The sequence below is a fragment of the Silurus meridionalis genome, chromosome 5 (assembly GCF_014805685.1).
Source record: "Silurus meridionalis isolate SWU-2019-XX chromosome 5, ASM1480568v1, whole genome shotgun sequence".
In the NCBI taxonomy this organism is placed as follows: domain Eukaryota; kingdom Metazoa; phylum Chordata; class Actinopteri; order Siluriformes; family Siluridae; genus Silurus; species Silurus meridionalis.
Genome location: NC_060888.1, coordinates 8695841 through 8708241, shown reverse-complemented (window position 1 = coordinate 8708241; position 12401 = coordinate 8695841). Strand labels below are relative to the sequence as shown.

Below are 12401 nucleotides of genomic sequence, written 5' to 3'. Positions count from 1 at the left end.
CAAAGCACACTTAATGAGCTCCTGTAAAAAAGTTAAGCCAAATCATTGTCAGATAAAAACGCAAATCAAGTAATGCCTTAATTCCAATCAAGTATTGTGAACAATTTAATGGCATTCACAAAATATTATTACAGGTCTTGTTTTTGTACATTTAGATGCTTTTGCGTGTCCTAAAAAAATGAGTAGCAATTAAGAAAAGCAACGTGGCAGCCTGAAAGTTAACACTGCTTTAATTATTCAAAAAGAAAGGTGGTGCTTGAACAAAGTAGGAGTGTACGAATTTTTAACAATGAATGTATAAAAAAAATTACCAACTGTAAGATATGCATTAGAGTAAACTGAGGGAATAATGCTAGGTTCCATGCGGTGGTCTTAAAACACTAAATGCAAATACAGTAACGATGGAGCAAAAAAATGATAAGGAATTGTTTTTATGGAGTTTAATGTTCAAATAATGAAAGTTATTAATAAAAATATAATTATAAATTGTAAAATAAAGTAAAATGTTTATACAGTACAGTACTGTATACATAAAATAGGGGTGCCGTCCGTTTTGTGTATATCGCCGGCGGTTTTGGAACGTAACCACCGCGATAAACAGGGAATTACTGTAATCTCACTTAGCAACTGGGCTGAAGCCACATGTGTAAATGTTTACAGAACTGGAATTGTAGGCTTTCTATCTGTCCTTCTGCAAATAGTGTAAACCAAATGTTCCATTTTTAGTTTACTATTGCATCCTCATAGTACAATCATGCTATCCTACAAAATATATACACTTTGTCTGTGAAGTACATGGTACTATGAGTGGTTTTGCTAGGTCATAATATGTTACTATGCACTATTGTGTTTCATGACATTTCCATCTATAATACCAAGCTTCATCTTTACATTGGTTGTGCTTTAACAGGGGGCTCATTTTCTTAATGACATTAAAGTGCTTTAAGGCACAAAGCTCACTGCACTCACGGCATCGTTCTAATAAACCCAGCCCAGTTCAAGCAGGCACATTTATAGTCCTCAATAACCCTAAAGCCTTAATAAAAATGAAAGCTGACATGGTCACATGGACTCCTCCAACGACTAGGCCTTCTGTTCTTAATGTATGAGGCATTCCATTAAAAGAGGGACACCTCCTCACAAGCCGAGCTTTTAGGCTGATTAGTTACTGGAAAGGGAAAAAAATAGCAACGACCTTCACTGGCAATGCTGGTAGCCCACATCCTCCCTGACCTAATAAGCATGTACATCTAAAACTGATGGTGCTTAGTATTCCAGAGGTGTGCTGTGGAGCCATCTCTCATTCAACATCATAATCCTTATGAAGAGAGTGGAAAGAAATAAATTAATATATATGTGCTCAATTAGAGCAAGCCATGATGCCAAATGGATAGTAACATATGAGACGTCTAATGTTCTGGAGAAGTGCTTTCTCTCATTCTCGCTCTCTCTTTTTAATTTTGCCATGGATAGATGGAAAATGGGGAAAAAGAAAAAAAAAGGACACGATCTTTCCTGGCTATTTAGTTGCATCTGTTAAATCCCATTAAAGCAGTAAGACACAGTCCAGTTTCTGCCATTAATGACCCATTTTTGCTTGATTCCTCTCATTAAGACAGGGAAACAGCTGAAAGCCAGAACCTTATGCCCTTCCTTGTCTTGACTATCTTGTTCTTTGCATGAAAAAAATTTGACATGCATTTAAAATCCGAGCCAGTTTTTTTAATACTAAAATGTGTATAAGGATCAAATCATATTGTCGGCCAACAAGCAGGTGACTTGGGTTACCTGTGCCTAGGAACCACACTGTGTGGTGAAGACAGGTCACAGTGGCCTCATTAACACCATCATGCACACATACATTGGACAAACAAGCAGCACCCTCAATCTCACACAACCCACATGGCTCTGCGTGACTGAACCTAGTTTCCTTTTTTTTGTTTGCTGATTTGACCCATGGTACTTTGCTGCTGATGAGATTCAGGTGAAAGTGTTCTCCTGTGAATCGAAGTATAAATAAATGTAGTAGCTCTTGATCACCGGATTGATGGCGTGTTCTATTGGAATTTAAAGATAATATGAACTGTTAGTTTAAATTAAGCAGCTTTCACAAGGACACTATAACTCTTCTTTGTATAGAAATTACCACAAATGTAAGAATGTTGGACAAAGAGGAGTGTACGTTAGATGCTATTAGATTTCCCGAAAGAGTACCTTTAACTTTTCAACAAAAAAGAAATAGTAGACAATGAAACACAGAGTTCTCAATAGAAACAGGACAGACAAGTGTTGTAAGAAAAAAACAGATTAAGCTGAGCGGTTGAAGAAAGACAAGAGTAGCCTCAGAGGGTGATGCACTACATGACCTGCAACCTAATGTGGACCAAGGGGGCTGTGTGTGCTACCATCGGTGTCAGGTCTTCTTGAGAAATAATTGACCAGGCAAAAAGATCTAAATCAGCAGTTTGTAAAAGTTTGCAAGAAAATCTACTGCAAGTCCAAGCTCATAAGAAATTGTAAGGATGTTCAGATCTTTCCAGTTCAGACCCCGAGAACTGCCATGCAACAAAACAATAAACTTTAATCTGAAGAGAGAAAGCCATTTGTTCAGCTGCCCTCTTACTCATCCTTGAGCCCCCTCATTCCCTCCTGGGGATATGGCTGGGTCATGGAAAGGTGACTTAGAAGTTCCCTGAATTCAAGCTACTATACTTGCATACTCTAACTATTAAATTTTAGGAATGTATGAATTGTAACATGTTGTAAAATGTTTGGTATCATTTTAAAGGTCTCAGTGTGGTTGAAAATATGATCTCCCTATATCAGTAGAACAGACAAAAATAAAGAAAAGGTCAATTATTTCCTACTGATATGAGGGTTGTCCTGGGGAGGATCTTTATCAGGTGTTGGTTTTAGGTCACCTCCTGTCCCAACATATGGGTTTGCAAAGCTTTTATTACTTTGATTTTACAAGTGTTTATGGTGGTTTGGGAATTTAAGGAGATTTGGCAAAACACGCATGGAAGCATTATGTAGTCAAACCTTTACACACAGTCCCTGTGTGTCTCTATTGCCAGGTACAGTGACTCTTTAACAGTTCTTTTATAAACTGCATTGATAAACTATTTGGTTTGATGCTGATCATGTTGTGCAACTTTCTTCAATAATTTGGTCTAGATTTGACATTTGCCTTTCAAATAAATGTAAAATTCTTGATGATCTCCAGTTGATTATGTAGTCTGGTGGTACCGCAAATCTATGACCAGGATAGTGCATACAGAAAGCTCATGAAGCATAGAGCACAACGTCTGGGACCTTCTGATTTCTGACTATCCCTGACTTAGCAAGTTATAACAAAGTGACTAAATCAACTATTTGTTATGCATGAGCAAGCATTGAGTAGCCTACTTAAAGGATATTAGTTTACGGTTATATCCTCTGACTAAGAATCGTGACTGTGGGTCCATAATAAATGATTAATTGAAAGAGGTAATGCTTGGAACAATCTATTAAAATTCAAGAAGAAATACAACCAATGTGATCAGCTTTAATAAGATATATTCAAGTTAAAACTTTAATACAAATTGGAGTCAGAATAGAGGTTAAAAATCGGATTAATGCAACAAATTGCAATCCATTTTTAGTAATCTTTCACTGCAGGACGAAAGAATAACACCCAGCATACCTTCACCCACGCCAGTGGATTCTGTCTTTGGGCCACTGGGTGGGTTACCTTACAAAATAAACATGCACTTGGGTGTTCAATAGTGAGACACAACATGTATCTAAACTAAGTGGCTATTTTATTAAATAAATCTAATAAATTATACAGGTAAAATTTAAATATACATCTGCTTTAATTTATTTCTTCTATAACCCAGCCATTGGAAATAGACTACTATGGTGCAAAATTCTCACTACCATAGAGACTTCGGCCATGCATGTGGTTTTGTTTCAATCTTTTTTGTAGTACTGTGCATGCAAAATAATGTACACTTGCATGAAAGCTCAATAAGATTAAAAGTAGCTGAAAATGCATAAACATCCAAATAACATATGATCAGCATTTGTTCTTTGTTGGCAGATTCCATCAATGGCCATAGTCACACACTGTTTTTATTAAAAACAAACAAATGAGAAAAAAACCTGATCATACATTTGAATGCCAAATGAGTAAACAAGTGGACAGTTGAAACACAACCATTTTGAATGTCTTTATAGTGACTACTTGTTATTGCATTTTCTACAATTACTTCAATATACTTACATAATATTCTATATTTCTGCTATAGGCAGAAATGTTCTGCAGCTGACAATTTGTTCTGGTTAAGTAATGATCCAGTCAATTAACTCTTCTTTCACTGCTATCCTGGGATGCATCAAGATGCTTTTGTGTTTACACTGCAAATGCCATTTGTATTAACATGCATGAATCAGATCTATATAACATAAATGACCATAGTTCAGCAATTATATGTGATGCTAAGCAACAGTTCCAATGCAATTTAAATGACACAAAGAAAAGAAAACACATAGTAGAAATTTCTAGCTAACTTTTAGCTCACAAAATTGATACGTTTTGCATTTTCAACTCTATTCTGTGTTTGCCCATTCAATGGTTATATGACATTGCTTATTGCACTAGAATCTAACCTAAAGATTATCTGCCTGCTACAAGGTTAGAAGTGCCCACTACAGGTGTTCACTTGCTTGGTATTCCCCTCAGCTGCTTCAGCACTGTTTGGCAGGCCACTTCACGCCCCATCCTTCATTTGATGACTAAGATCACAGCTTTAAGGATGAACGTTGAGATGTCTGATTGATATTGGTAGCACTCACTACCAGTGCCCCTTTTCATGACAGAGGGCTTCCTGTTTCAATTTCGCAGGATCTCACAAATTTATACGCAGCCTCTTTTTTTTTTTTTATCTCATCAAGCCAAGCAGGGCACACATTTCTATTCAAGGGAAATATCAGCATCAGTAATATCCAATTTACTGAAAAGGGAAAGAGAGCGGACCGAGGTGGCTCTATAGTACCACGCTACGTGAAGCATGGCATGGTGGTGTATGAATATAAAAAAAAAAAATTGATGGCTAGAAAATAATAAAATAGATGGAATATAAATCCAAAAGCAGTCATATTCATTTAAAGGAAATCAAGGCAATTAGTAACGCTTTGATGCAAAATGCAGTGGAGGAGCACAAAAAAATTGTTCATAATAAGAAGCAATGTGAAATTGCCAAAATGACCTCATTTCAGTTGGAGACGCCATCGCCTTTCAATATAGAAATACAGAGACTGTGTGCTTTTTTTTTCTTTAAAGCAGCTCTTAGCAATCACTAGTTATTAGGTCAAATGGTAGTTATGTGAACATGTACAATGGATGAACACCAGGATAGCCTTATAAAATATGTTTTATAACATATCTGTTACATCTCAAAATTTAACTTATACACTAATCTTAAATAATCCATGCTGCAGCCTTTATTCTGTATAAACCCTTAGGCTTGAAAAATTAAACTATCAATCATACATATGTAATATGATCAAAAATCAATTACACCACAGGCCAAGTGTAGCCCACACGGTCACATGTGGCAACTCACAATTAGTTTTATTCCAGAACAAAGTGGCAGTATAATTAAAATCCCGTGCAACAGGCATTTCTCACAAATAAAATTTAACCACTAATTATGACACCTACAAAAGCATGTGGCCTTGATTTATATCAAACACAGTGAACACCACTGCGATGACAATCCATACAACCCTGGTAAAAGACAGTGAAAAACTGTCACGACTTTATGACTACATAAATACCTAACACCGTGTGTTAATTTTCACAGTCTACTTGCAATTCTCACTAAGAGAAAGGCCCATAATAGCTGGCATCAGTTAAAAGCATTTTGGCAGCATTTTTTTTATACCAGACTGCCAACAGGCAATGGAAAGCATGTAAAAAAAAAAAAGAAAAGGCACATTTGAGGGTGTATGCCATTAGTCTTGCCCATTAGGAATTTGAATTTGAGCAAACAGCACACTGAAAAGTCTAAAACATCCTCGCAGGTATTTATTGGCAAATGGAAATGCTAATGCTTGAATCTGGCACCAGCAATAACTTCCTTTTCATTTAATTTTGTCTTTTACCTTTGCTGAGAGACTTTTAGGTTTAGAGATTTATCACAATGTAGCAGAATGTTCTTTTACCTTCGGAGTGATGGGACAGGGTAAGCAGGCTCACACAAGAGGCACCGATGCCTGATCCGAAGACAGTGATGCGGTTAGAATCACCACCGAAGTATCCAATGTTCTCACTGATCCAGCGCAAGGCCTGGATCTGATCCAGGAGGCCATAATTACCTTTAGCGGCCTGGTCACCCGTGCTCAGGAAGCCTGGAATACAAAACAAAACACTTCCTTTAATGGATTGGTGTATCAGTGATTTGAGGAGTCTGATAAATTTCTCTGCTGTAAACTGGATAAACATTTGAGTGATCATGACAAGTGAATATAGTAAATGTTTTGGAATGTAGCTGTAGATAAGTATTTTGAAAATCAAGATTTTATTAACAACTGTTTCCACATCTAAGACAGAACACTTGACCAGCTAGAATTTGAGGTAACAAACAAGACAGTAACCAGACAATGCCACCCCTCATACCCCATGTGTGTTTTTCTTCAATTTTCAATTCAAGAGGAGCCACAGAGGCTGTAATTTTGAACAGATAGCTTTGAGTCAGCAGGAATGTTATGAAAAAAATGTTTCTAAATAATCACTTAAGATTTTTTTTTTTCATGTGAAAATGTAGACATGGAAAAAAATTCTAGATGAGAAATGGTTTTTAAGAATTAAACGTCAAATAGTTCTGCTATTCAGAAGTGTTTTCAATTGACATAACTGCAGCTAAGTAACTGCAAAAATAGAAGAAAAAAACATTTTAAATGCTTTACAACATAACTACAATAAATTATATAACACTAAATACTACTGTACGTATACTATATATATACAATAAGTAGGAAAAATATATATATTAGCACATACAGAAGCTTGTGCAGATTTGTTTGTTGTTTTTAGTTCATGTTTTGTCTTCACCCATGTCCTGCATTGATTGTTTCCCTTGTGTGTCTTAATTAATCTCACGTGTTCAGTTTGCCCCCTGATTAATAATTAATTATAATTAATAATTTTCTTGTTTCTGATCTCTTGCTTCATAGTTTCTGTATTTTGCCCTTGTATTAGTTTGCTGCTATTAGCCATTACATTTTGCTTTAGGTCTTGGACTTGTTTGCCAGTTTCTAATTCTTAACTGTATTTGTAACTGTCTTTGACTTCACACATTACATAACTTCGACATCAACATGGATGCAGCAGTTTGGGCTGCTTCTTGGGCAAACCCAGACTGCCAAACTTGAAGTGCTACACTGAGTTGCTGCAATTCTCATACTTAAACTTGACAGAGAGACCTCTCTTCCCAATTTTATGCTAGAGGCGGACAAGGTGGCTTCTCCAGCCAAACCCAACCCAGAAGCTGTCAAGTTGGCCATCCAAGCCAAGCTCATGCTTGAAGCTGACAAAGTAGCCTCCCATGCCATGGTCTACACTGTGGCTGATAAAGCAACCTCTCTTATGAGGCCAGTAAGGAGGCCTCCTATGCCATTCTCAACCCACAGGCCTATAATGTAGCCTCGCTAGCAAGCTCATTCCACAGGCTAAAAGCCAGTTTCCTGTGTCCACCTTGGTAAAGAATTCGTTGCTGCACCCCCATAATCTGGCAAGGACATAATTTTTAGGCTACAAGCCACCAGGATATTGTGTGAGTACATAAGCCTGCAACCAGAACTAAACGGTTAGTTATGCTACCAGACCCCTACCTCTACCTGCCAGTCTGCCGTATGTCTGCTTCCTGGTTATTGTGCAAGATGCTCCATCTTGCACAATAACTACTTTGGGGCTCTGAGAATTTTGTGGATATTTTACTCAAGTGAGCAAGACCACTTTGGAGAATGTTAGATGTCCCTTTGATGTTCTGCCATTGGTGGTTTCATGTGTCCAAGATACTTTCATTGTTTTTATATTTTGCCCTTGTGTTGCTTTTTGCTGAAACACATTGGGCCTGTTCTTTGTAAGTGGATTACTCAATTATTTGGATTTTATTGCTGACGATTTGACATGAGCCGGGATTGTTTCGTTTTTCAAAGCTCATCCTCTAGCTGCTGACATAGCAAAAGGCCCATAAGTTAAAACCCGATTGGAAGCAGGCTTATTTCACGTAAACAGGATTAGATCATAGCTTTGTTAGCGGAGGTGATGCTGAGCCGTGTCCTCTCCATTTTTACGAGAGCAAATATAATAGCGCTTTCCAAATTCAACGAGGGAATCATTTACTTTAATAATTTGTATTAAAAGTTTGACATGTCAAGTACAGCCTAAGTAGTTCAAAGTATGTTCTTGTAAGAATGTTCTTGTATTTATTTATCAAACTGTTTGGGACAGGGTCTATTGGTAATATTGCTATAATAAGAACATTTATTTGAATAATTATCAATTTAATATTTCTAACATGTAAAAAAAAAAAAAAAACAAACACTTTTAGATCATGCAATTATTTTAAACATCCTAATCTAACTATATGTATTAAGTCTTCACATGTGTTTGAAGCACCTGTCTAGCAGAACATAATTACCATGACTAGATGATCTTGGATGTGATATTTGATCTCTGATATAGTTGTAGGTGTACAAATAGTGGGCTCCTGACCTTTTGCTTGTTCCTGTTTATATGATTGTAATAATGTTTTGAATTTGTTTGCCAGTTTTAATTAAAATCTAAATTTTCATGACAAACACGTGGCCAATGCAAAAGATAGCTTGAAAGAAGCTTGGTTTTTAGACAATCTTTAGGTTAATTTTATACCACTTTAAATAACACCAGTGACACTGGAGACTACTTTCGACAAAACCAAAATACAGAAAGAATGTATGATTATACATTTTTAAAAATCTAAGTCCCAGTGGACATTGTTAGTGTAAATATGTATTTGAACAAGTGCATTCACAAAAACTTTGAAAATCTGAAATTGCTGTCCAGCCTGCTGATGTGAACGTTAACAAAACACCTTCTGACTAAATAAAATTGAGCGTTCAAAAGCACTGTTGTATAACAAATACAAAAAGGTCTCTGTTTACAGTAGTACATAGTAACTAGTATTAAAGACATGTTTCTGTACTGTGTACTTGAGGAAAACCTGAATCAGTCAAGCTGACAAGCAGCTGGGTATAATTTCATCTCAAGAGATGATGATTTATGATTATGAAACAACAAGGCTTGTACCACAAGAGTTCTACAACATTTAATGCATTAGAGGAAACCGATTTAAATGCAAACTAGTTAATCACAGTTCAATCAAAGATATTGACATGTGATAATGGGACCTACACACTTTCAGAACTTGTCAATGGAACCCTGAAACATGATAAAGCAGCCCTGGGCATTTTTATCTACATGGTCATTTTAGCCTCAAGATAGATAAGAGCTTGTGCCATTTTCTCACCCGCTGGGTTTCAAGCTGAATACTCAGGCCAGGTTCAATAAACCACCAAGTATCAAATTCTTACGACTGAATTGAATGATCTCTTGAGTCTGTAAGGCCACAAGTGAGGCACGTACAGCGAAACTGATTGACATATCATATCCCTGGAGAGATCTTATTAACACAGCTGATATGAAATGCATTTCCAAATACATAGCGGTCAGCTATTTTATCCGAATTGATTCCCATCACATACTTGGCTGAATATTTTAGTTTTGAGAATAATGCACCTTGCAGGCTTGATTTTACCATCTAACAGATGTAGTGTGTGCATCTCCACAGGTCACAGATGCTTGAATAATGATTAACATTCCCAGACTTAGATTCACCGCCCATAGACATTGTTTCTGTTGAGGGCTCAATCACTGTCAAACATTTTAATACAACTCATAAACTGGATGTGCTCGAATAAGCATTGGTGCATTTGACTAAACAGGAACACTGTTATATAAAACGCAGGAAATCTGCTTTGAGGGAAATAACAGGATGCTGGTTCTCATTTTATCAGGTGTAAATCAGTTAAGTAGCATGAAATTTATAAGCATATCAAATAGAGTTTGCTTTCTTGTTGAAACCATTCAGCCAGGACAGAGGGAACATGTTACCATAAAAAAAAGCTTCACACAAACTTTTCTGTACCCCTGGGCATTGTCAGACATTTGGTGTTTTGTAAATCCATGGATTTTTTTCATGCTACTTTTCTGCCTTGTTTACTTAAAAATTTGTATAACAAAAAACATCATTTGTCTTCCGATGCCTGATGCCACATATGGCAGAGCTTGATTCTTTTTCTTTGGCCTCTGTTTTTCTCAGAGCATCTCTCGGGAGCTTGTTAGACACACCACAAGTCGGAGATCAGCCAAATAAGGTCATATGAGGACGAGTGGGAACTAGGATGATATAAATTCACCACTGATCAATAATTGTGGTTGTTAAAGGTACAAAAAACGTTGCACTTTCTGTTGTGATCACGCACAGGGGGACGGGGAGGTGGAAGGGGGCTGAGTTAAATACACGGCCCTGCTGCTGTGAGAAACGCAGCAAAAAGCAAATGGATCAACAGATGGTCTACTTTAGAGCTCCCAAAGGATAACAAAGTAGTGAGGATGTGTGCTGGAGAGACCAGCGATAAAGCTTTAACCAACAATCACAAAATATTCCAATAGCTGTATTTATTAGTTTTAACCAAACCCTGCAATTGAAAGATATGATCCGTACATGCCACCTGGAGATGCAAATGCATTCAGGGTTCGTAATATGTCTTCCATCTTTTAGAAAAATAAGCAAACCTGTGGCAAATCACTTGGCTATTGAGTGATAAGAGTCAGCAGAAACACATTCATTTATTTGTAGTTCCATAAGTTCGATGCAGCCATGACCAAAACAGAGTTATCATAACACGCTGAACATTTCAAACGTACTTGTGAAGTTCCACAAATAAACACCCTGCTCTTGTTTCTGAGTGGATATGACATTCTTTTCAAAGACAATGCATAAAAATGACACTCTGGTAGATCTGCTTACTTTTATTTTTAGTATGCTTGAATCTCTATTGGATCTGAGTGACAACATTTTTTTTGGAATCTAAATTTGACAGTGGCTAACCTAAGTAAGGAAGAAGAAATAATTTGGTTTAGTTTTTATATTAATGCTAAATGTCTCTATAGAATTGTATTCTCCTATCAACTAAAAATGTCCAGTTGGCATACTTTTTAATTCGATCTGTGTCGGTCTGTATTTTGCTTATACATCTGATTTTGTCTGAAACATACTTCGTTTCAAGATTCTTTCTCTCTCTATACTTATCTATATATCTACCATCTATCTCACCAGTTCAGACGGTCCATGTGACAAAAAGTTGCATACATGCAAACTAGTGAAGTGGCTAAGAATAGGATTGCTCACTCATTCTTTCCCTTTACCTACACAAAGGCTTCTGCAAATCTTTCCTCAAACATGTATTTTTTTGGGTAAAAATAAGGAGCTGTTGTGGAACCAGAAACAGGAAAAAGGCAGCATGAACCTGTCTCCTCTCTTACATTGACACAGTAATGCAGCTATACAAAATACATGCAAAACCTGCTGCAGACCCCCCCACCTGTATTCAGTATTCAAGCTTGTCAGTATTCCAAAGGCTGTCCATTCATGTCACCTGGACAGCTCACGAGAGCGCCTCTTTGCTTGCCTACTTTGCATATATGAATATTGACACGCATTTGCACATTTTGTAGTTTGCCAAGCATTTAGAACACAATGTGCTTACAAATGCTATGACTATTTGGGTACTAATTATACAGTGAGGATTTGCAAAATAAACCAACTCACAAATAGAAAAGGCTTTTAAATTAATAACGTATTCTATGTTCTCAATTTCTTTTCGGTATTTTGCATTGATACATAAAATGATGGTAAAAAAATTAAGAGCAAATCTCCAACTGTGTTCAGTGTTTGAACCTTCCATATTTGAATCTGTATTTAAATTTAAATTCAAAATGGATAGATGTGGGCCAAGCTGAAGATTTTATTTTTATTTTAAATATATGAACCCTAACTTATGCCTTTGTAAATACTCAAACTGAGATAGAAATGCCTGCATTTTTAGCATAGTCTGTACATTTTGGCTCTTAACAGTTAACTAGCAATGTGTACAGGTGTCAGTTTTTTTACCTAGTTAAAATTGTATTAATTACTTTTTTTTTTACTAATTTTTCTCAAAATGGAAACAAAATAGTACTCTAATTTAAAGCACAAAAACACTGACCAGGTTGTTACTAAAGATGAATGAATAAACATAGTACAAGTTTA

At 36.5% G+C, this 12401-nt stretch overlaps 1 protein-coding gene across 2 annotated transcripts in view; it reads right to left on the bottom strand.

The window, feature by feature from the left end:
• nlgn3a (neuroligin 3a) overlaps positions 1–12401 on the bottom strand; it is a 178366-nt gene that overhangs the window by 57071 nt on the left and 108894 nt on the right. For both annotated transcript variants that reach the window (XM_046849567.1, XM_046849568.1), the window contains one exon: positions 6211–6396. In XM_046849567.1, coding sequence (XP_046705523.1) covers positions 6211–6396 — 186 coding nt within the window. The remainder of the gene's footprint in view (positions 1–6210; positions 6397–12401) is intronic.